This window comes from Protomyctophum parallelum, assembly GCF_964188405.1.
Source record: "Protomyctophum parallelum genome assembly, chromosome: 7".
In the NCBI taxonomy this organism is placed as follows: domain Eukaryota; kingdom Metazoa; phylum Chordata; class Actinopteri; order Myctophiformes; family Myctophidae; genus Protomyctophum; species Protomyctophum parallelum.
Genome location: NC_139705.1, coordinates 1897725 through 1921570, shown reverse-complemented (window position 1 = coordinate 1921570; position 23846 = coordinate 1897725). Strand labels below are relative to the sequence as shown.

Below are 23846 nucleotides of genomic sequence, written 5' to 3'. Positions count from 1 at the left end.
TGGACATCTTTTAGTTTACGAATAAGGAACAAAGTTTGTCTCCTATCAGTTCAATAACGGACATGTCTTATAGTTTACAAATAACAAAGTGTGTCTTATTGTTGTTTCCAAACAAGGGACGGTTCCTTATTCCTTATTCAGTTGGCGACCCAATATATGGCTATTTACATATACAATAAATTACCAAATTGACCCAAAAGTACAAATGAAACAAAGGATTTCATTGCTTACGGTATTGAAAGTAGTCCATTAGGCCATTGGTTCCCAACCTTTTTATACTGAAGTACGACCTCAGAAAATGTTTGGCTCTCCAAGTACCACCATAATAACTGATGTTAGATGTTAGGACAATTAATGGGAACTGACCCATGAGTAAAAACAAAACAAAGGTGGATTTCATTGCTTACAGGAATGAAATAATTCCATTAGTTTATGCCAGGTGAGTCCAGTGCAACGCGCCTCAGAAATCAACGGGAAGTGTTGGAGAAATAGAATCAATATCCGGTCAGTGCGTTCAGTGTCTGTTTCTCGCTTCAAATGTATTCAGAAACATTCTTGAGAGAAATGTTTAGCTGTAAATGACATTGTTTGTTTATAATGAAATAATAACGTGTGTTCCGATTGGATCCAACGTAGTTCTTATTGTGGACATGTTGTCACACTATGAATATTAATACACAGGAACAACGACAGTCTGTCAACAAATAGCGGTGCACGATTATGAAATTATGACCGATATCCCATTATTTGCAGGGTCATATCTGCCGAGACCGATTGTGACCGATTCCGATATCATACAGAGGACCACAATGGAAACAAGCCTAGGCCCTATAGGTGCTTGGCCCAAAGCCTGTTAATAAAGTATTAAAGCAATCAATAAATAGCCTATACTCTTTTCCAAGTGTCTGTTTTCACAACTGAATGACTGAATGAGATGAGTACACAAATTAAATGTAGAAAAATGTAAAGTTTATTTTAACTTAAGATTTTACATCATATTTCATGTGGCTTTTGTTCTAGACTAGTGGCCGATTCCGATTCATGCTACCGATTAATCGTGCATCCCTATCAACAATCAATTTATTAAACAATTATGACTTCTACACATGATCATACAATAACATGTGAAGAATGAGAATGATATCAAATTAATATTCAATGAAACACAATAATGGAACGAGTGAGGAAATTATGATCTAATAATGAATCAATGAATACACTGATTGATTTGAGTTAATTAACAACACATTTAGTAGATGTGTGAATCCAGAGTGATTGACATGAAGTCTAGTCAACAACATGTTCACAGCAGTAGGAGAGCAGACGTTAAGTCTAGTCAACCATTTCTCATGATTCTGAAATCATTGCAAGAATTTGTTTTACACATTAGTTTGTTATTAGACACATTTACAAACACATTGAAATCATTGCAAGCATTTGTTTTAGAAAACTTTCTTGTGAACACTGCACTTTGACTTATGGTGCGTTACCGGCTTAAATAGACATCATAAAAAGTAGTGTGTGTCGCACACACCGAGAAACAAATTCAAGCTGGTTTATTTCTCTATTTCATCGGGACAAACGTTTGGGCTAACAGCCTTCTTCAGTGGGAGGAGTTGTGGGAGTCAAGTCTCTTTTGAAGGAGTGGTGACGTTGTGCAGGTGCACACCATCACTAATCATCACCTCACAGTCACACCCAAGGTGTGATTACAGACGGGATAGATACAAGATATCAGTATCTATTAACAATGTCAATACGTTTGCCCAATATATAGAAATATCAAATATACAAATATACAAATATTATACAAAGATTGAACACTAATGAAAGTGGCTGAGGACATCGGTCATTACTGTCGTTCATAAATCAGTTAGAGGAAAACTATTACTGTTTGTTTGGGACATTCCTTTGTCCAAGCTGATTGGACGGTGAAGTCAGCTGGTGGAGGGTTGTTCTAGATGGAAGTGGAGCAGTGGGGGGTGTAGATGTCTGCATGGTAGATGACTGAAGACAGGGACTGTGTTCCTCCACCTCACAGCTGCCTTTGATACCGTCTGGCACAAACACCTCACAGTGAAACTCACAAAGACCTCACAGTGAAAGTCACAAATCTGCTGACCAACCGGAGGTTCAGAGTTCACCTCGGACAGAACACAGGCACACAGAGAACACAGACAAATGGAGTCCCGCAGGGTCCAACCCTATTCAACCTCTACGCAAAACGACCCACCGTCCACCAAATCCTGCAAATTCATCTATGCAGTCGACATCTGTTTGGCATTCCAAACCACCAGAACTTGACCCACTGGAACAGGTGCTCACTGAAGACCTTTACAAACTGGACCAGTTCTGCAAAAAGCCCAGCTTCCAGTGTATTCCATCTCCACAATGCTAAAGCTGCCAGAGAACTGAACATCCATCTGAGTGGACTCAAGATAAAGCTGCCAGAAAACTGAACATCCATCTGAGTGGACTCAAGATAAAGCTGTCAGAGAACTGAACATCCATCTGAGTGGACTCAAGATAAAGCTGTCAGAGAACTGAACATCCAACTGAGTGGACTCAAGATAAAGCTGTCAGAGAACTGAACATCCATCTGAGTGGACTCAAGATAAAGCTGCCTCTAATCCAACCCACCTCGGTGTGACCCTCGACAGAATCCTGTCCTTCAAGGACCACCTAAAAGGGAACGGCAGTGAAGGTGAAGTCCAGAAACAACCTGCTCTGCTGCAGCCTCCACACTGAGCTCTGCTGCAGCCTCCACACTGAGCTCTGCTGCAGCCTCCACACTGAGCTCTGCTGCAGCCTCCACACTGAGCTCTGCTGCAGCCTCCACACTGAGCTCTGCTGCAGCCTCCACACTGAGCTCTGCTGCAGCCTCCACACTGAGCTCTGCTGCAGCCTCCACACTGAGCTCTGCTGCAGCCTCCACACTGAACTCTGCTGCAGGCTCCACACTGAGCACCAGCAGTTACTCAAAGGATGCTTCAAAAGGTAAAAAACTCTCCCTGTCTACCAGGTCAAAGACTATCCCCATCTACCAGGTCAAAGGTCAAAGACTCTCCCCATCTACCAGGTCAAAGGTCAAAGACTCTCCCGTCTACCAACACATGCAGACATCTAGTCTAATGTAAGATCTAAAGCTCCCTGTGGTGATGACTCATTTATACCATAGAGTTTGACATTAATATGGATCTGACCACGGACCCCCATGTGAACATATTTGTACCAGGGACCCCCATGTGAACATATTTGTACCAGGGACCCCCATGTGAACATATTTGTACCAGGGACCCCCATGTGAACATATTTGTACCAGGGACCCCCATGTGAACATATTTGTACCAGGGACCACAACACAAGATTTGTGTTACAATTTTCAAATAGCCTACATATATTTACAAAAATACTTTCTTATTTTAAATATGCATCGCGAAACATTGTGAGATCTGCTGTTTTCAAATAGCCAGTGGGTACATATAGGGTTAACATTTTTGAACTGATTTTGAGACCACTGTTTCTTTTGTTTTATTTTGACATCAAATTTTGATTTTATTTTAGTCAGTCTTTTGAATGAAGCTTCATTTAGTTTAAGTCATATTTTAGTCATCTGAAATGTTTTAGTGTTAGTCTAGTTTTAGTCGACTAAATATAAGATGTTAGTCGACTAAATCTATACAGGTAATTTAGTCGACTAAAATGTATTTGGGTGGGCCTTGGTGGCGTCGTAATGGGTGATTTTACACTCGGTGCATGCTGAAAATAGCCGATCTACAAGCTTGCAGTGCGGCGCATTGTGAGCTTGTAGATCTGCTATTTTCAGCATGTAACCAAGCATAAAATGACTTGTCTTTTAGTTCTACTGGATCTCTTCTCCACCCTAAGATTTTACTCTAGTTTTCATTTGATGAGGAAATTGTCAGTATTGTCTTATAGTTTTAGTCATCATGTTAGTCTTCCTTAGTGAAAAAAGGTGGTCGGCGAACATTTTCCGTCATAGTTTTAGTCGACAAAATCAACACTAACTGGTTCTCAAAGTGTGGTCCAGGGTCCCCCTGGGGTCCTTGAGGGGGTTCCAGGGGGTCCTAGAAGCTAAATGATCAAATATTAGCCATATATTACTTTACTACAGTATTTGAAAATATCAGATCTACAAGCTCACAATGCATTGGGTCAAAGGTCAAATACATGGGGAGGTGTTGACATGACAACGTCCAGGAGCTGTAATGTGTGATGTCACTGTGATGCTTATATACAATACATCACCACGATGATGTCACCGTGATGTCATGAGTTACTCATGCCCAAATATGGAGTCCATGATGTCAGACTCGGCTATAGTGTCAAAGTACCCCGTGGTGACGGTGGTAACCATGACAACCTGCACTCACTCAAACATGTTGAGTAACCATGGCCACCTGATGATGTCACCCTCACATAGAGCCTCTATCTCTGCTCACACAGACGCACTGAGGAGGAGGAGTAGGACCATAACCTGAACCCAGCATAGAGACGTTGAGTGGGCGTGGTCTGGAAGGTGTACAGGTGTCTCAGTGAGTCAGAGCACACTGTGTAGAAGGACAGAGTCCCAGCGGGACGGTCCACATACACTGATACTCTGTTGGAGCCTTTAGAGGCAGAGACAGGGAGGACAGTCTCCTGTCCGTTGTGTCTGACAGAGTACCTGTAACCATCATCACCATCACAGTTCAGACTCCAGGACTTGTCATTCCATCCAAGCCTACAGTCATCACCACCTCCTTTCCTGCTGATTGTTCCGTCAGCTACTCCTATATGAACCCATCCACTGCACTCTACCTCCCAGGAACAGCGTCCAGTCACACTCTGTGTACTCAGAACCTGACGCCGGACATCAAACCTGTCGGGGTGATCAGGACGATACTGACCCCCTGACCCCTGTGTGACCTCGCTGTTGTCCTCAGACAGAGAGAGGTCTCTGTTTGCTGTGTTTGTGTCCAGTGTGAGACGCTGGAAATCTGATGAGAAAACAACACAGGAGACATTAAATACATCATTCACTGACTGACACACACGCACAAATGCACATGCACGGTCGGACCCTTGCGCACACACACACAAACACACACAAACATGCATGGTCGCACACACACACACACACACACACACACACACACACATGCACGGTCGCACACACACACACACACACACACACACACACACACATGCACGGTTGCGCACACACACACACATGCAGGGTTGCACACACGCACAGTCACACACACACACGTGCGCAGTCACACACACACACACATGCGCGGTCACACACATGCGCGGTCACACACACATGCGCGGTCACACACACTCACAGTCACACACACAGTCGCAGTCACACACACATGCGCGGTCACACACACACTCACAGTCACACACACACATGCGAGGTCACACACACGCACGGTCACACACACACTCACAGTCACACACACTCATGCGCGGTCACACACGCGCGCGCAGTCGCGGTCACACACACATGCGCGGTCACACACACACTCACAGTCACACACACACGCACGGTCACACACACACACACACACACACGCGCGGACTGTCTCTATGTGTACGTGTCTGTCTCTCTGTGTACGTGTCTGTCTCTCTGTGTACGTGTCTGTCTCTATGTGTACGTGTCTGTCTCTATGTGTACGTGTCTGTCTCTCTGTGTACGTGTCTGTCTCTATGTGTACGTGTCTGTCTCTATGTGTACGTGTCTGTCTCTCTGTGTACGTGTCTGTCTCTATGTGTACGTGTCTGTCTCTCTGTGTACGTGTCTGTCTCTATGTGTACGTGTCTGTCTCTATGTGTACGTGTCTGTCTCTCTGTGTACGTGTCTGTCTCTATGTGAACGTGTCTGTCTCTATGTGTACGTGTCTGTCTCTATGTGTACGTGTCTGTCTCTATGTGTACGTGTCTGTCTCTATGTGTATGTGTCTGTCTCTATGTGTACGTGTCTGTCTCTATGTGTACGTGTCTGTCTCTATGTGTACGTGTCTGTCTCTCTGTGTACGTGTCTGTCTCTATGTGAACGTGTCTGTCTCTATGTGTACGTGTCTGTCTCTATGTGTACATGTCTGTCTCTATGTGTATGTGTCTGTCTCTATGTGTACGTGTCTGTCTCTCTGTGTACGTGTCTGTCTCTATGTGTACGTGTCTGTCTCTCTGTGTACGTGTCTGTCTCTATGTGTACGTGTCTGTCTCTATGTGTACGTGTCTGTCTCTCTGTGTACGTGTCTGTCTCTATGTGAACGTGTCTGTCTCTATGTGTACGTGTCTGTCTCTATGTGTACGTGTCTGTCTCTATGTGTACGTGTCTGTCTCTATGTGTATGTGTCTGTCTCTATGTGTACGTGTCTGTCTCTATGTGTACGTGTCTGTCTCTATGTGTACGTGTCTGTCTCTCTGTGTATGTGTCTGTCTCTCTGTGTACGTTTCTGTCTCTCTGTGTACGTGTCTGTCTCTATGTGTACGTGTCTGTCTCTATGTGTATGTGTCTGTCTCTATGTGAACGTGTCTGTCTCTATGTGTACGTGTCTGTCTCTATGTGTACGTGTCTGTCTCTATGTGTACGTGTCTGTCTCTATGTGTACGTGTCTGTCTCTCTGTGTACGTGTCTGTCTGTATGTGTACGTGTCTGTCTCTCTGTGTACGTGTCTGTCTATATGTGTACGTGTCTGTCTCTCTGTGTACGTGTCTGTCTCTCTGTGTACGTGTCTGTCTCTCTGTGTACGTGTCTGTCTCTCTGTGTACGTGTCTGTCTCTCTGTGTACGTGTCTGTCTCTCTGTGTCCGTGTCTGTCTCTATGTGTCCGTGTCTGTCTCTCTGTGTACGTGTCTGTCTCTCTGTGTACGTGTCTGACTCTATGTGCACGTGTCTGTCTATGTGTACGTGTCTGTCTCTCTGTGGACGTGTCTGTCTCTATGTGTACGTGTCTGTCTCTATGTGTACGTGTCTGTCTCTATGTGTACGTGTCTGTCTCTCTGTGTACGTGTCTGTCTCTATGTGTACGTGTCTGTCTCTCTGTGTACGTGTCTGTCTCTATGTGTATGTGTCTGTCTCTATGTGTACGTGTCTGTCTCTCTGTGTACGTGTCTGTCTCTATGTGTACGTGTCTGTCTCTCTGTGTACGTGTCTGTCTCAATGTGTATGTGTCTGTCTCTATGTGTACGTGTCTGTCTCTCTGTGTACGTGTCTGTCTCTATGTGTACGTGTCTGTCTCTCTGTGTACGTGTCTGTCTCAATGTGTATGTGTCTGTCTCTATGTGTACGTGTCTGTCTCTATGTGTACGTGTCTGTCTCTCTGTGTACGTGTCTGTCTCTCTGTGTACGTGTCTGTCTCTCTGTGTACGTGTCTGTCTCTATGTGTACGTGTCTGTCTCTCTGTGTACGTGTCTGTCTATATGTGTACATGTCTGTCTCTATGTGTACGTGTCTGTCTCTATGTGTACGTGTCTGTCTCTATGTGTACGTGTCTGTCTCTCTGTGTACGTGTCTGTCTCTCTGTGTACGTGTCTGTCTCTCTGTGTACGTGTCTGTCTCTATGTGTACGTGTCTGTCTCTATGTGTACGTGTCTGTCTCTCTGTGTACGTGTCTGTCTCTATGTGTACGTGTCTGTCTCTATGTGAACGTGTCTGTCTCTCTGTCCGAGCACGGAAAGCTGAAACGCGGTAACTCTGTCATTTCTCAACCATCTCGGACGCGCAAAGGCTTGCCAGAACCGTCCAGGCCCCCTGGGTACGTTCCTGGGGGTCTGGATGTTCCGGGGACCCCCACACGGTAACTCTGTCCTTTTCAAAGTACAGCATAGAGCACATCCCACTACAATACAGTACAGAGCAGTAACTATATCAAGAAATGTATAGTTGCACCGCTCAGTTCACGCAAGTGTGATTTATATTTCCAGTTGTCTCGTATGGTGTCAAATGGAGCGTGGAACAATGCAAATGATCAACACGGAGAACACTTGTGACTTTCTAACAAATACGAGACACACCTGTGATCCGCACACATCACGGCTCTGCACCACCTTTCATGCATCGCACGTCAGAATTGAACTCATGCCAAATATAGACGAAATACATGTTATTTACGACCAGGTTAGTGAATGAGGCCCATTGTTTCTGTCAAACCACATGACCTCATATTGATGGTGTTAAGGACCAGGCCAAGAGCACAGAGTAGAGAGCACAATAGTTTTCAGGACAACATCAACCAAGTATACAACAGTATATAAAATGTTAACGTGTGATGTTGACACAGACAGACAGATACTCACGTTTTGAAATGAGCGTAGAATTAAACCCATCTTCTCTTCCATGTTTCACTCTGTAGGAAGTAGAACAACAATGCATCAATGTCTGACTGTCTAACACAACGTCTCCACTAGCTGACACTACAGTGTTTCACTCTGTAGGAAGTAGAACAACAATGCATCAATGTCTGACTGTCTAACACAACGTCTCCACTAGCTGACACTACAGTGTTTCACTCTGTAGGAAGTAGAACAACAATGCATCAATGTCTGACTGTCTAACACAACGTCTCCACTAGCTGACACTACAGTGTTTCACTCTGTAGGAAGTAGAACAACAATGCATCAATGTCTGACTGTCTAACACAACGTCTCCACCAGTTGACACTACAGTGTTTCACTCTGTAGGAAGTAGAACAACAATGCATCAATGTCTGACTGTCTAACACAACGTCTCCACCAGTTGACACTACAGTGTTTCTCCTATCATTATCTTGGCCCTGCAGCTCATCCAGACATACTCACTGCTGCCCAGTTTGGATCTCATCACCTCCTCAGACTCTGAGAAAACCACTCCACTATCTTAGCCCGTAGACCTTACATGTTCATTGGCCAAATGATGTAATTTAGATAGCATATTATGTAGACATAGCTCTCTATAGTGTATAGTTTAATTGTACAGATATTCTACTGTTAGATTCTTAGCTTACTTATGATGATTATTCCCATATATTTGATGTATTACCATGTGTTGTTCTTGCTTACTGTGTAGTCCAGTGGTTCCCAAAGTGGTGTCCGGGGACCCCCAGGGGTCCCCAGCTAAATGATAGTTTGGAACCAAATTTGGACCATTATGGGTTCGATTTGTACACTCTTATGGTTAAAATAACATTGGTTTTGCAATATGAATTGGGGTCTCAGAGATAGAAATCCCATTAAATGGGGGTCCGTAGACTAATGTATAGTCAAACTGGGCGTCCTTGAAATGAAACGGGTTGAGAATCACTGCTAGAGCCGTAAAAACCTTCTCTTATGGAGGTCCCTGGAATATCTTTTCAAATAGGGGTCCGTGGGGCTAATGAGTGTCAATTTGGGGGTCCTTGCCATTAAAAAGTCTATAATTGCCTATTGTGACAGATGTTCATTGTTGATCCTTTCTTTGAGGCACTGCATTGTTCTCTCTGCATGCATGGCGTTGTTGTCAGAGTGAATACACTGTAAAGGGAAACACTGCACTGTCCAACATGGACACAGCCCAAGTCTACTCACTTGCAGTTCTTCAGGACTGAATCATTCACCACGTTGAGGCTCAGGTCCAACTCTCTTAGGGAGGGATTAGAGCTTACAGCTGAGGCCAGAGCTTCACAGCATCTCTCTGACAAGAAGCAGTGAGCCAGTCTGAAACACCAGATGGAATCATACATGAATGAATGAATGAATGAATGAATGAATGAATGAATGAATGAATGAATGAATGAATGAATGAATGAATGAATGAATGACACATTTATAATATGCATTATTCCTGGATTTAAAACCTGCTTAAATGACTCTCTTGTCCCATTTAGGGTGCCTTCACACCTGGATGTTTTATTTCCATTAAAACAAACCCTGAACCCCCAACATAATCATATTTGAACTGGGAACCCAAAAAATACTTATATATTGAACTGGGAGCCCCCAAAAGACTTATATATTGAACTGGGACCCCCCACCCTTAGAAGCACTTGGAATTGTAGGCATTAAATTAAAGGTGTAGTGACATAGCCTTGTGTGCATTTTATTTTGAAGTTTCAGCCTCAGATGGCAGGATCTTAGTTTCTGAACCAATCAGAGCGTTGCATCCCTCCAGGCTATGGGGACGTAGGTCCGTCTCATGCACAACCACGTGCACGCACATGCACAGTGGTTTGTTTACAAGTGACAGAGAGAGACCTGCAGCAAAGCTAGGGGGTTATCCACTTATCTCTAACCTGTACACATGACCATATACATTATGTTAGCGTGATGATTAAGTTTAAAACGAGTCTGGATGTCATCTTGACTGAGATTAAAAACGGATGATTTCTGTAATCAGTAGCAGCTGTGTTTGGACGGACGCGCAGGAATGGGACTCAAATGGGTGAGCTTCATTTTTATTGGCTTTCATTGATGTGTATCTCTACACGTCATCAGTCATCACGCAGCACGTTTTAGTTTTAAGGAAGTAATTACATTTTTATTTGTATGGACTTGATATAAAAACACACCCAAATGAGAATGAGAATGTCGAAGTAGCCTATACATTTGCCTTAAAGGGATATTATGAGTTCAATATCAAGCTTATTAATACAGTCTCACCACAGCATTCATATTATTCACATAATACAGTACATAATAAAACAGAAGTGATCAAAATAAATGTGGTAAATGTATCTTACTTTATAACTTCCAGTCTACAGTGTGGGCTCTTCAGTGAAGCACAGAGCAGCTCCACTAGTCCTGAGTCCTGCAGGTCGTTTTCACTGAGGTCCAATTCTCTCAAATGGGAAGGATTAGAGCTGAGAGCTGAAGACACAACTTCAACGTCTGTCTTTCTCAGTTTACAGCCAGCAAGTCTGTGAATGCAGATTAAATAAGATAAATCAAAACAAATTATACCTAAATAATCATATCTGAACTTGGTACTGAACAAGTACTTGGAATTATAGGCATTACTTTCAGTTTCACTGATACATATTATGAAAATAGCCAAACTACAAGCTCACAATGCCTCACAGTGAGCTTGTAGATCAGCTATTTTCACAATGTTTGCGACTTTCTTCCGTAATATTTGACAATTTGGTTTTAAAAATGTTTTAAAAGTAATTTATTTGTACCTTAAATCCTAAACCACACCAAAGGGTCGGGTCGGGAAAAAACCTTTTCTTTCTTTTTGTTTTTACATCAACCACACCAATGCAACTCAATGAGTTTCATTGGTGTGGTTTATCTTAAAAAAACACTTTGTCCCGACCCAACCCTTTGGTGTGGTTTGGGCTTTAGAAATGTACAGATACTCTGTATACTGTACACTTATACTGTTGGTTTGTCTACTGTTCAGTGAGAAAACAATGCTGCACATTAAGATAATCCTCTGGGGACCCCCTTGGGGGTCCAGACCCTCAGTTTGGGAACCACAGACCTAGACTAATAGAATGATAATTGATTAGTACAGTAGGTAGATGCAGACTATTGATTATGTATTAATGCGTACCACGGTAAAGCTCGATAACTGTGGTGTAACTACAAAAGGTTGAACGTCAAAAATAGCTGATCTGCAAGCTCACAAGTGTTGTGTCCTCGACGTGCTGTGATTCAATTTAGTTAAATTTTATTAAAGTGTCGACTCACAACAAGTTGTCTCAAGACACTTTACACTTTACATGTAGAGCAGAGAACCAACATAGATCCCAGAGCATTAAGCAATTTGGAGACAGTGAGCTTGTAGATCAGCTATTTTCGGTGCGCAACCACGTTGTATGTCGAAGTAGCCTATACATTTACCTTAAAGGGATATTACACGATCAATATCAAGCTTATTAATACATTCTCACCACAGCATTCATATTATATTCACATAATTCAGTACATAATTAAACAGAAGTGATCAAAATAAATGTGGTAAATGTATCTTACTTTAGAACTTCCACTCTACAGTGTGGGCTCTTCAGTGAAGCACAGAGTCCTGAGTCCTGCAGGTCGTTTTCACTGAGGTCCAATTCTCTCAAATGGGAAGGATTAGAGCTGAGAGCTGAAGACACAGCTTCAACGTCTGTCTTTCTGAGTTTACAGCCAGCAAGTCTGTGAATGCAGATTAAATAAGAGATTATAAAAACAAATTATACCTAAATAATCATATCTGAACTTGGGAGACCCCTACCTGACAAGTACTTGGAATTATAGGCATTACTTTCAGTTTCACTGATACATATTATGAAAATAGCCAAACTACAAGCTCACAATGCCTCACAGTGAGCTTGTAGATCAGCTATTTTCACAATGTTTGCGACTTTCTTCTGTAATATTTGACAATTTGGGTTTAAAAATGTTTTAAAAGTAATTGAATTGTACCTTAAATCCTAAACCACACCAAAGGGTCGGGTCGGGACAAAACCTTTTCTTTCTTTTTGTTTTTACATCAACCACACCAATGCAACTCAATGAGTTTCATTGGTGTGGTTTATCTTAAAAAAACACTTTGTCCCGACCCAACCCTTTGGTGTGGTTTGGGCTTTAGAAATGTACAGATACTCTGTATACTGTACACTTATACTGTTGGTTTGTCTACTGTTCAGTGAGAAAGCAATGCTGCACATTAAAGCGCAAATAACATGCATTTTAAAACTGCTTTTAATATTTAATAATCATATTGTCTATGTCCCTCAAAGTTATTTCTAATGGTTTGAGCCTCAATCACCACTCTGATATAACCAGGCCTTGTCAATTCTTTCTGGACTTTGAAAGCAGTTTTAGCTGCAGTACCACACTGTCCTGAGGTGGAGAGGGTGCTGATATGCAGATTATTTAATATTTGAGTCATTATAATACTCATGCTAGATAAAACCAGGCTTGTTTCCATTCCATGCCAGCTTGGAAAATCAACAATGGTGGACATTGTAAACAAAGTGGAAATGCAAATTGAAGACTGAAGACTGAAGAAAAGGAGGAACTATACAAAGTAGGGTGACATTGATGACATCACGATGAGGCCAAAATCAGTCGAGCTGTTTCTGAGAGCAATTTCAATTAAAACACCCATATGACATGAAGGCCTGATTGTTCAAAATTGGTTATTTGTGGGGATAGAAAACACACATGGGAGCCCCAAAAACACAAAAGAAATTGAAAAAGTTGAATTTTATGTTATAGGTCCTTTAAGATAATCCTCTGGGGACCCCCTTGGGGGTCCAGACCCTCAGTTTGGGAACCACAGACCTAGACTAATAGAATGATAATTGATTAGTACAGTAGGTAGATGCAGACTATTGATTAGGTATTAATGTGTACCACGGTAAAGCTCGATAACTGTGGCGTAGCTACAAAGGGTTGAACGTCGAAAATAGCCGATCTGCAAGCTCACAAGTGTTGTGTCCTCGACGCGCTGTGATTCAATTCAGTTAAATTTTATTAAAGTGTCGACTCACAACAAGTTGTCTCAAGACATTTTACATGTAGAGCAGATAACCAACATAGATCCCACCCTGAGCATTAAGACATAGACAGTGAGCTTGTAGATCAGCTATTTTCGGTGCGCAACCACGTTGTATGTCGAAGTAGCCTATACATTTGCCTTAAAGGGATATTACGCGTTCAATATCAAGCTTATTAACCCATTTTGGGCGGGGACCCCTTTTGGTGTTAGAATTATGCTATGCTTTAGCTATTGAAAAATAGCAGATCTACAAGCTCATAGCGCGCCACCGAGTGGCGCGCTATGAGCTTGTAGGTCTGCAATTTTTGAAAAATCGAAGAACGACTGACTGAAACATAGCTTTTTCAGAAAACTGTCAGGATGTAGAAGACATTTTTAGAATCTGATCTCAGGTCAGAATGGGTTAATACATTCTCACCACAGCATTCATATTATATTCACATAATACAGTACATAATTAAACAGAAGTGATCAAAATAAATGTGGTAAATGTATCTTACTTTAGAACTTCCAGTCTACAGTGTGGGCTCTTCAGTGAAGCACAGAGTCCTGAGTCCTGCAGGTCGTTTTCACTGAGGTCCAATTCTCTCAAATGGGAAGGATTAGAGCTGAGAGCTGAAGACACATCTTCAACGTCTGTCTTTCTGAGTTTACAGCCAGCAAGTCTGTGAATGCAGATTAAATAATAGATTATAAAAACAAATTATACCTAAATAATCATATCTGAACTTGGGAGACCCCTACCTGACAAGTACTTGGAATTATAGGCATTACTTTCAGTTTCACTGATACATATTATGAAAATAGCCAAACACAAACTCACAATGCCTCACAGTGAGCTTGTAGATCAGCTATTTTCACAATGTTTGCGACTTTCTTCTGTAATATTTGACAATTTGGTTTTAAAAATGTTTTAAAAGTAATTGAATTGTACCTTAAATCCTAAACCACAAAAAAAGGGTCGGGTCGGGACAAAACCTTTTCTTTCTTTTTGTTTTTACATCAACCACACCAATGCAACTCAATGAGTTTCATTGGTGTGGTTTATCTTAAAAAAACACTTTGTCCCGACCCAACCCTTTGGTGTGGTTTGGGCTTTAGAAATGTACAGATACTCTGTATACTGTACACTTATACTGTTGGTTTGTCTACTGTTCAGTGAGAAAACAATGCTGCACATTAAGCTAATCCTCTGGGGACCCCCTTGGGGGTCCAGACCCTCAGTTTGGGAACCACAGACCTAGACTAATAGAATGATAATTGATTAGTACAGTAGGTAGATGCAGACTATTGATTATGTATTAATGCGTACCACGGTAAAGCTCGATAACTGTGGCGTAGCTACAAGGGGTTGAACGTCGAAAATAGCCGATCTGCAAGCTCACAAGTGTTGTGTCCTCGACGCGCTGTGATTCAATTCAGTTCAATTTTATTAAAGTGTCGACTCACAACAAGTTGTCTCAAGACATTTTACATGTAGAGCAGAGAACCAACATAGATCCCACCCTGAGCATTAAGACATAGACAGTGAGCTTGTAGATCAGCTATTTTCGGTGCGCAACCACGTTGTATGTCGAAGTAGCCTATACATTTGCCTTAAACGGATATTACGCGTTCAATATCAAGCTTATTAACCCATTTTGGGCGGGGACCCCTTTTGGTGTTAGAATGATGCTATGCTTTAGCTATTGAAAAATAGTAGATCTACAAGCTCATAGCGCGCCACCGAGTGGCACGCTATGAGCTTGTAGGTCTGCAATTTTTGAAAAATCGAAGAACGACTGACTGAAAAATAGCTTTTTCAGAAAACTGTGAGGATGTAGAAGACATTTTTAGAATCTGATCTCAGGTCAGAATGGGTTAATACATTCTCACCACAGCATTCATATTATATTCACATAATACAGTACATAATAAAACAGAAGTGATCAAAATAAATGTGGTAAATGTATCTTACTTTAGAACTTCCACTCTACAGTATGGGCTCTTCAGTGAAGCACAGAGTCCTGAGTCCTGCAGGTCGTTTTCACTGAGGTCCAATTCTCTCAAATGGGAAGGATTAGAGCTGAGAGCTGAAGACACATCTTCAACGTCTGTCTTTCTGAGTTTACAGCCAGCAAGTCTGTGAATGCAGATTAAATAAGAGATTATAAAAACAAATTATACCTAAATAATCATATCTGAACTTGGGAGACCCCTACATGACAAGTACTTGGAATTATAGGCATTACTTTCAGTTTCACTGATACATATTATGAAAATAGCCAAACTACAAGCTCACAATGCCTCACAGTGAGCTTGTAAATCAGCTATTTTCACAATATTTGCGACTTTCTTCCGTAATATTTGACAATTTGGTTTTAAAAATGTTTTAAAAGTAATTTAATTGTACCTTAAATCCTAAACCACACCAACGGGTCGGGTCGGGACAAAACCTTTTCTTTCTTTTTGTTTTTACATCAACCACACCAATGCAACTCAATGAGTTTCATTGGTGTGGTTTATCTTAAAAAAACACTTTGTCCCGACCCAACCCTTTGGTGTGGTTTGGGCTTTAGAAATGTACAGATACTCTGTATACTGTACACTTATACTGTTGGTTTGTCTACTGTTCAGTGAGAAAACAATGCTGCACATTAAGCTAATCCTCTGGGACCCCCTTGGGGGTCCAGAACCTCAGTTTGGGAACCACAGACCTAGACTAATAGAATGATAATTGATTAGTACAGTAGGTAGATGCGGACTATTGATTATGTATTAATGCGTACCACGGTAAAGCTCGATAACTGTGGTGTAGCTACAAGGGGTTGAACGTCGAAAATAGCCGATCTGCAAGCTCACAAGTGTTGTGTCCTCGACGCACTGTGATTCAATTCAGTTCAATTTTATTAAAGTGTCGACTCACAACAAGTTGTCTCAAGACATTTTACATGTAGAGCAGAGAACCAACATAGATCCCACCCTGAGCATTAAGACATTTGGAGACAGTGAGCTTGTAGATCAGCTATTTTCGGTGCGCAACCACGTTGTATGTCGAAGTAGCCTATACATTTGCCTTAAAGGGATATTACGCGTTCAATATCAAGCTTATTAACCCATTTTGGGCGGGGACCCCTTTTGGTGTTAGAATTATGCTATGCTTTAGCTATTGAAAAATAGCAGATCTACAAGCTCATAGCGCGCCACCGAGTGGCGCGCTATGAGCTTGTAGGTCTGCAATTTTTGAAAAATCGAAGAACGACTGACTGAAACATAGCTTTTTCAGAAAACTGTCAGGATGTAGAAGACATTTTTAGAATCTGATCTCAGGTCAGAATGGGTTAATACGTTCTCACCACAGCATTCATATTATATTCACATAATACAGTACATAATAAAACAGAAGTGATCAAAATAAATGTGGTAAATGTATCTTACTTTAGAACTTCCAGTCTACAGTGTGGGCTCTTCAGTGAAGCACAGAGTCCTGAGTCCTGCAGGTCGTTTTCACTGAGGTCCAATTCTCTCAAATGGGAAGGATTAGAGCTGAGAGCTGAACACACATCTTCAACGTCTGTCTTTCTGAGTTTACAGCCAGCAAGTCTGTGAATGCAGATTAAATAAGAGATTATAAAAACAAATTATACCTAAATAATCATATCTGAACTTGGGAGACCCCTACCTGACAAGTACTTGGAATTATAGGCATTACTTTCAGTTTCACTGATACATATTATGAAAATAGCCAAACTACAAGCTCACAATGCCTCACAGTGAGCTTGTAGATCAACTATTTTCACAATGTTTGCGACTTTCTTCCGTAATATGTGACAATTTGGTTTTAAAAATGTTTTAAAAGTAATTTAATTGTACCTTAAATCCTAAACCACACCAAAGGGTCGGGACAAAACCTTTTCTTTCTTTTTGTTTTTACATCAACCACACCAATGCAACTCAATGAGTTTCATTGGTGTGGTTTATCTTAAAAAAACACTTTGTCCCGACCCAACCCTTTGGTGTGGTTTGGGCTTTAGAAATGTACAGATACTCTGTATACTGTACACTAATACTGTTGGTTTGTCTACTGTTCAGTGAGAAAACAATGCTGCACATTAAGATAATCCTCTGGGGACCCCCTTGGGGGTCCAGACCCTCAGTTTGGGAACCACAGACCTAGACTAATAGAATGATAATTGATTAGTACAGTAGGTAGATGCAGACTATTGATTATGTATTAATGCGTACCACGGTAAAGCTCGATAACTGTGGCGTAGCTACAAGGGGTTGAACGTCGAAATTAGCCGATCTGCAAGCTCACAAGTGTTGTGTCCTCGACGCGCTGTGATTCAATTCAGTTCAATTTTATTAAAGTGTCGACTCACAACAAGTTGTCTCAAGACACTTTACATGTAGAGCAGAGAACCAACATAGATCCCACCCTGAGCATTAAGACATTTGGAGACAGTGAGTTTGTAGATCAGCTATTTTCGGTGCGCAACCACGTTGTATGTCGAAGTAGCCTATACATTTGCCTTAAAGGGATATTACACGATCAATATCAATCTTATTAATACATTCTCACCACAGCATTCATATTATATTCACATAATACAGTACATAATAAAACAGAAGTGATCAAAATAAATGTGGTAAATGTATCTTACTTTAGAACTTCCAGTATACAGTGTGGGCTCTTCAGTGAAGCACAGAGTCCTGAGTCCTGCAGGTCGTTTTCACTGAGGTCCAATTCTCTCAAATGGGAAGGATTAGAGCTGAGAGCTGAAGCCACAACTTCAACGTCTGTCTTTCTGAGTTTACAGCCAACAAGTCTGTAAATGCAGATTAAATAAGACATTATAAAAACAAATGATACCTAGTTCACTGTCATTGAAGTTAACTAAAACATCTCCTATCTAGTTATCCAGAGATATAGACACCACTTGACAACACATTTTGATATCAAAGACTTCAACCAGCAGTTGAAGGAGTGAAATGAAGACTGAACAAAAACATTGCATATTTACTGCCTAAACGTTGTAAAAGCTTTACAAACAAGCTGCTGGAGACCAGCATTCAGTCTCTATTTCTGTTCCCTGTCTCCTCAGGCTGGGCCACAGCTGTAGGCTTTACTGTTAGTCTGACTTGACCCCAATATTATAACATGCATCATAACATACACTATTATAACATTTCAAAACCTACAATATTATAACATTTCATAACCTACAATATTATAGCATTTCATAACCTACAATATTATAACATTTCATAACCTACACAATGTTATAAGTCCAGTGTTGTTTTTGGCAGCACATTTTGATTTTAGTTTTAGTCATAGTCTCTTGAATAGCTTTCATTTAGTTTTAGTCACATTTTAGTCACCTGGAATGTTTTAGTGTTTAGTCTAGTTTTAGTCGACTAAATGTCATAAGTTTTAGTCGACTAAATCTACAGTTGATTTATTTGACTAAAATGTATTGTGGCGGGCCTTGATGCCGTCATAATGACAGGTTTTTGCTGAAAATAGCCAATCGCAGCATTGTGAGCTTGTATAAGAATTATGAAAGAATTATCGAATGTGGTACTTTTTTCTTTTCTTTTTTGCTAACCCAAGAAAAGTAAATTTGCAGCTCCAAACGTTGCATCAAACATATGCACAGATCATAGACTGTAAAAAATATGGACAAAGCGTTCCCCGGGTCTAACATGAACGTAAAATGAAGCCTGTAATAATATGCTAATTCCTGATGTAAGTCGCCATCTTTGGTACCAGCTGGCCATTGGCTGGCTCCGTTTTGTATACCAGCTGGTCATTGGCTGCCCAGACAACGAGGCGGGACTTCCCCCCTTCTTCTCCGTTGGTTTTTATTTTGACTCGAGTGGGAGGGGAATCCCGATCATAGACTGTAATGGTAGCCACGCCCCTCAGAACATACGCGATGTTTTTTTTTCTTTATGGTCATTTTTTAAATTAATGGGACCATAATTTTCCAAAAAGAATATTATGACATTAGAAATGAGACTTTAAACTAGTGACTGGAAGAAGAAAGTATTCATGACCATGTTTATTAAGGTAATACAGTCCTGGTGAAGTTGGGCCAAAATACATGGGCCTCTATGGAGCTATGGGGCTTTTTGGGTCCGGTCCAGCGCCACAACAGGCCATTATATGAACTACCGATTTCAAATGAGGCTTCACGAAATATCTGGCTGACTGCCCCCCTGGCACAGATATAAGAAGTGTCTTATATTATTAATATTGATCCTTTTCACAAGCAACAACTGTTAACTTATGCTCTTTTAACGGAGTAATTAAAAGAACCGTGGCAGTTCAAATATCATTATTGAATCTGGAGCTTAGACAAACTATGTTGCTTATAACTTAAGTTGTCCATGGATATTCAGCCATTATACAGCATTGATAATTGCATTCGCCAGCTACTACACTTAGGACAACATCATCTTTAAATTATTGCCAGGATGTGTGTTGTGCACCTTCATGCTAGACAGATGATGACACACACATGGTCCCTGGAGGATGGACCCTTCAGATCATATCACACACATGGTCCCTGGAGGATGGACCCTACAGATCATATCACACACATGGTCCCTGGAGGATGGACCCTACAGATCATATCACACACATGGTCCCTGGAGGATGGACCCTACAGATCATATCACACACATGGTCCCTGGAGGATGGACCCTACAGATTAAGTGACTCCATGGCCTTTCCCTCTAGGTCAACATTGTACCACTTTCAAAAGCTTTGGCTGTTTTTTTATATTACATCGCATCGAGGGACTCGCTTTGATAATTAACCAGACCTACAAGCTGTCAATGTGTTGCGATGCAAAGCATTGTATGCTTATAGATCTGTGAGTGACACCTTTCAACTTGTTCTACTGAGTGCTTTCACCACAGTGAAGCGGGTTTAACGTTGGGTATTTTGGCTGTCTTTTATGGTGTTCAAAGGGGCGTGGAACAATGCAGAACAATGCAGACATTACACACAATACCCATAATACCACACAATACCACGAATCACTATTTGAAATGCAGGCAACTTTTATGCCAACCTTCATTCATAATTATAGTGTTAACTGTAATGGCAGACTGACTCTAGGATGTTTCTATTCACTTGACTACTAACCGAGCCTTTCTGCAGTTCCTCACAGCTGGGATCAGTCTCCTTCGCCCCTCCTCTGATGTGTTGTATTTGTCCAGGTCCAACTCTTCCAGAACCTCCTCTGACATCTGCAGCATGACGGCCAGAGCTGAACACTGGGTCTCAGAAAGTTTCTCTGTTCTGTTCTCTGACTTCAGGAACTGTTGGATCTTCTGATGTAGTGAGTGGTCGTTCATCTCCATCAGACAGTTTGGGAACCACAGACCTAGACTAATAGAGTGATAATAGATTAGTACAGTAGGTAGATGAAGACTATTGATTACGTATTAATGCGTACCACGGTAAAGCTCGTGGGGCGTAGCTACAAGGGGTTGAACGTCGGAAATAGCCGATCTGCAAGCTCACAAGTTTTGTGTCCTCGCCGCGCTGTGATTCAATTCAGTTCAATTTTATTAAAGTGTCGACTCACAACAAGTTGTCTCAAGACATTTTACATGTAGAGCAGAGAACCAACATAGATCCCACCCTGAGCATTAAGACATTTGGAGACAGTGAGCTTGTAGATCAGCTATTTTCGGTGCGCAACCACGTTGTATGTCGAAGTAGCCTATACATTTGCCTTAAAGGGATATTACACGATCAATATCAAGCTTATTAATACATTCTCACCACAGCATTCAAATTATATTCACATAATACAGTACATAATAAAACAGAAGTGATCAAAATAAATGTGGTAAATGTATCTTACTTTAGAACTTCCAGTCTACAGTGTGGGCTCTTCAGTGAAGCACAGAGTCCTGAGTCCTGCAGGTCGATTTCACTGAGGTCCAATTCTCTCAAATGGGAAGGATTAGAGCTGAGAGCTGAAGACACATCTTCAACGTCTGTCTTTCTGAGTTTACAGGCAGCAAGTCTGTGAATGCAGATTAAATAAGAGATTATCAAAACAAATTATACCGAATACCCTGACAAGCAACAATTGTAGGTATTTCATTTAGTTTGACTCGGCTGCACAGATACATGTTGTGTTTGAGTCTTCCGTAATATTCGCCAATTTACAAAATTGGTTTTAAAAATGTTTTAAAAGTCATTAAATTGTACCTTTAGAAATGTGCAGATACTAGTCTGTATACACTTAAACTGTATGTTGGTGTGTTTACTGTTAAGTGAGAAACCACACTAGTTAAGCTAATCATCTGGGGACCCCCTTGGGGGTCCAGACCCTCAGTTTGGGAACCACAGGCCTAGACTAATATAATGGCATTTGATTGGTACAGTAGGTAGATGCAGGATATTGATTATGTGTTGACCTGTTGCGTACCTCAGTAAAGCTTGATAACTGTGGCGTAGCTACAATGGGTCGCACGTATAAAATAGACAAACTACAAGCTCACCAGAGTTGCGTCCTCGACGCGTTGTGATTCAAATCAGTTACATTTTATTAAAGTGTCGACTCACAACAAGTTGTCTCAAGACATTTTACATGTAGAGCAGAGAACCAACATAGATCCCACCCTGAGCATTAAGACATTTGGAGACAGTGAGCTTGTAGATCAGCTATTTTCAGTGCGCAACCCCGTTGTATGTCGAAGTAGCCTATACATTTGCCTTAAAGGGATATTACGTGTTCAATATCAAGCTTATTAATACATTCTCACCACAGCATTCATATTATATTCACATAATACAGTACATAATAAAACAGAAGTGATCAAAATAAATGTGGTAAATGTATCTTACTTTAGAACTTCCAGTCTACAGTGTGGGCTCTTCAGTGAAGCACAGAGTCCTGAGTCCTGCAGGTCGTTTTCACTGAGGTCCAATTCTCTCAAATGGGAAGGATTAGAGCTGAGAGCTGAAGACACATCTTCAACGTCTGTCTTTCTGAGTTTACAGCCAGCAAGTCTGTGAATGCAGATTAAATAAGAGAAATCAAAACAAATTATACCTAAATAATCATATCTGAACTTGGGAGACCCCTACCTGACAAGTACTTGGAATTATAGGCATTACTTTCAGTTTCACTGATACATATTATGAAAATAGCCAAACTACAAGCTCACAATGCCTCACAGTGAGCTTGTAGATCAGCTATTTTCACAATGTTTGCGACTTTCTTCCGTAATATTTGACAATTTGGTTTAAAAAATGTTTTAAAAGTAATTTAATTGTACCTTAAATCCTAAACCACACCAAAGGGTCGGGTCGGGACAAAACCTTTTCTTTCTTTTTGTTTTTACATCAACCACACCAATGCAACTCAATGAGTTTCATTGGTGTAGTTTATCTTAAAAAAACACTTTGTCCCGACCCAACCCTTTGGTGTGGTTTGGGCTTTAGAAATGTACAGATACTCTGTATACTGTACACTTATACTGTTGGTTTGTCTACTGTTCAGTGAGAAAATAATGCTGCACATTAAGATAATCCTCTGGGGACCCCCTTGGGGTCCAGACCCTCAGTTTGGGAACCACAGACCTAGACTAATAGAATGATAATTGATTAGTACAGTAGGTAGATGCAGACTATTGATTACGTATTAATGCGTACCACGGTAAAGCTCGATAACTGTGGCGTAGCTACATGGGGATGAACGTCGAAAATAGCCGATCTGCAAGCTCACAAGTGTTGTGTTCTCGACGCGCTGTGATTCAATTCAGTTCAATTTTATTAAAGTGTCGACTCACAACAAGTTGTCTCAAGACATTTTACATGTAGAGCAGAGAACCAACATAGACCCCCCTGAGCATTAAGACATTTGGAGACAGTGAGCTTGTAGATCAGCTATTTTCGGTGTGCAACCACGTTGTATGTCGAAGTAGCCTATACATTTGCCTTAAACGGATATTACGCGTTCAATATCAAGCTTATTAACCAATTTTGGGCGGGGACCCCTTTTGGTGTTAGAATTATGCTATGCTTTAGCTATTGAAAAATAGCAGATCTACAAGCTCATAGCGCGTCACCGAGTGGCGTGCTATGAGCTTGTAGGTCTGCTATTTTTGAAAAATCGAAGAACGACTGACTGAAACATAGCTTTTTCAGAAAACTGTCAGGATGTAGAAGACATTTTTAGAATCTGATCTCAGGTCAGAATGGGTTAATACATTCTCACCACAGCATTCATATTATATTCACATACATTTGGGAACCACAGACCTAGACGAATAGAATGATAATTGATTAGTACAGTAGGTAGATGCAGACTATTGATTATGTATTAATGCGTACCACGGTAAAGCTCGATAACTGTGGCATAGCTACAAGGGGT

At 41.2% G+C, this 23846-nt stretch overlaps 1 protein-coding gene across 1 annotated transcript in view; it reads right to left on the bottom strand.

The window, feature by feature from the left end:
* Positions 1-4449: 4449 nt before the first annotated feature.
* Positions 4450-23846, bottom strand: part of LOC310862407 (NACHT, LRR and PYD domains-containing protein 3-like) — a gene marked incomplete at its 3' end in the record, with an annotated part of 30108 nt that continues 10711 nt past the window's right edge. Inside the window, exons 7-18 of the mRNA XM_083770305.1 lie at positions 22369-22431; positions 21897-21925; positions 21324-21488; positions 20597-20842; positions 18158-18269; positions 17314-17321; positions 16887-17043; positions 15472-15531; positions 13970-14074; positions 11946-12058; positions 9558-9686; positions 4450-4687 (exon numbers count right to left, since the gene is read on the bottom strand). Of these exons, the coding sequence (XP_083626431.1) occupies positions 4450-4687; positions 9558-9686; positions 11946-12058; positions 13970-14074; positions 15472-15531; positions 16887-17043; positions 17314-17321; positions 18158-18269; positions 20597-20842; positions 21324-21488; positions 21897-21925; positions 22369-22431 (1425 nt within the window). The remainder of the gene's footprint in view (positions 4688-9557; positions 9687-11945; positions 12059-13969; positions 14075-15471; positions 15532-16886; positions 17044-17313; positions 17322-18157; positions 18270-20596; positions 20843-21323; positions 21489-21896; positions 21926-22368; positions 22432-23846) is intronic.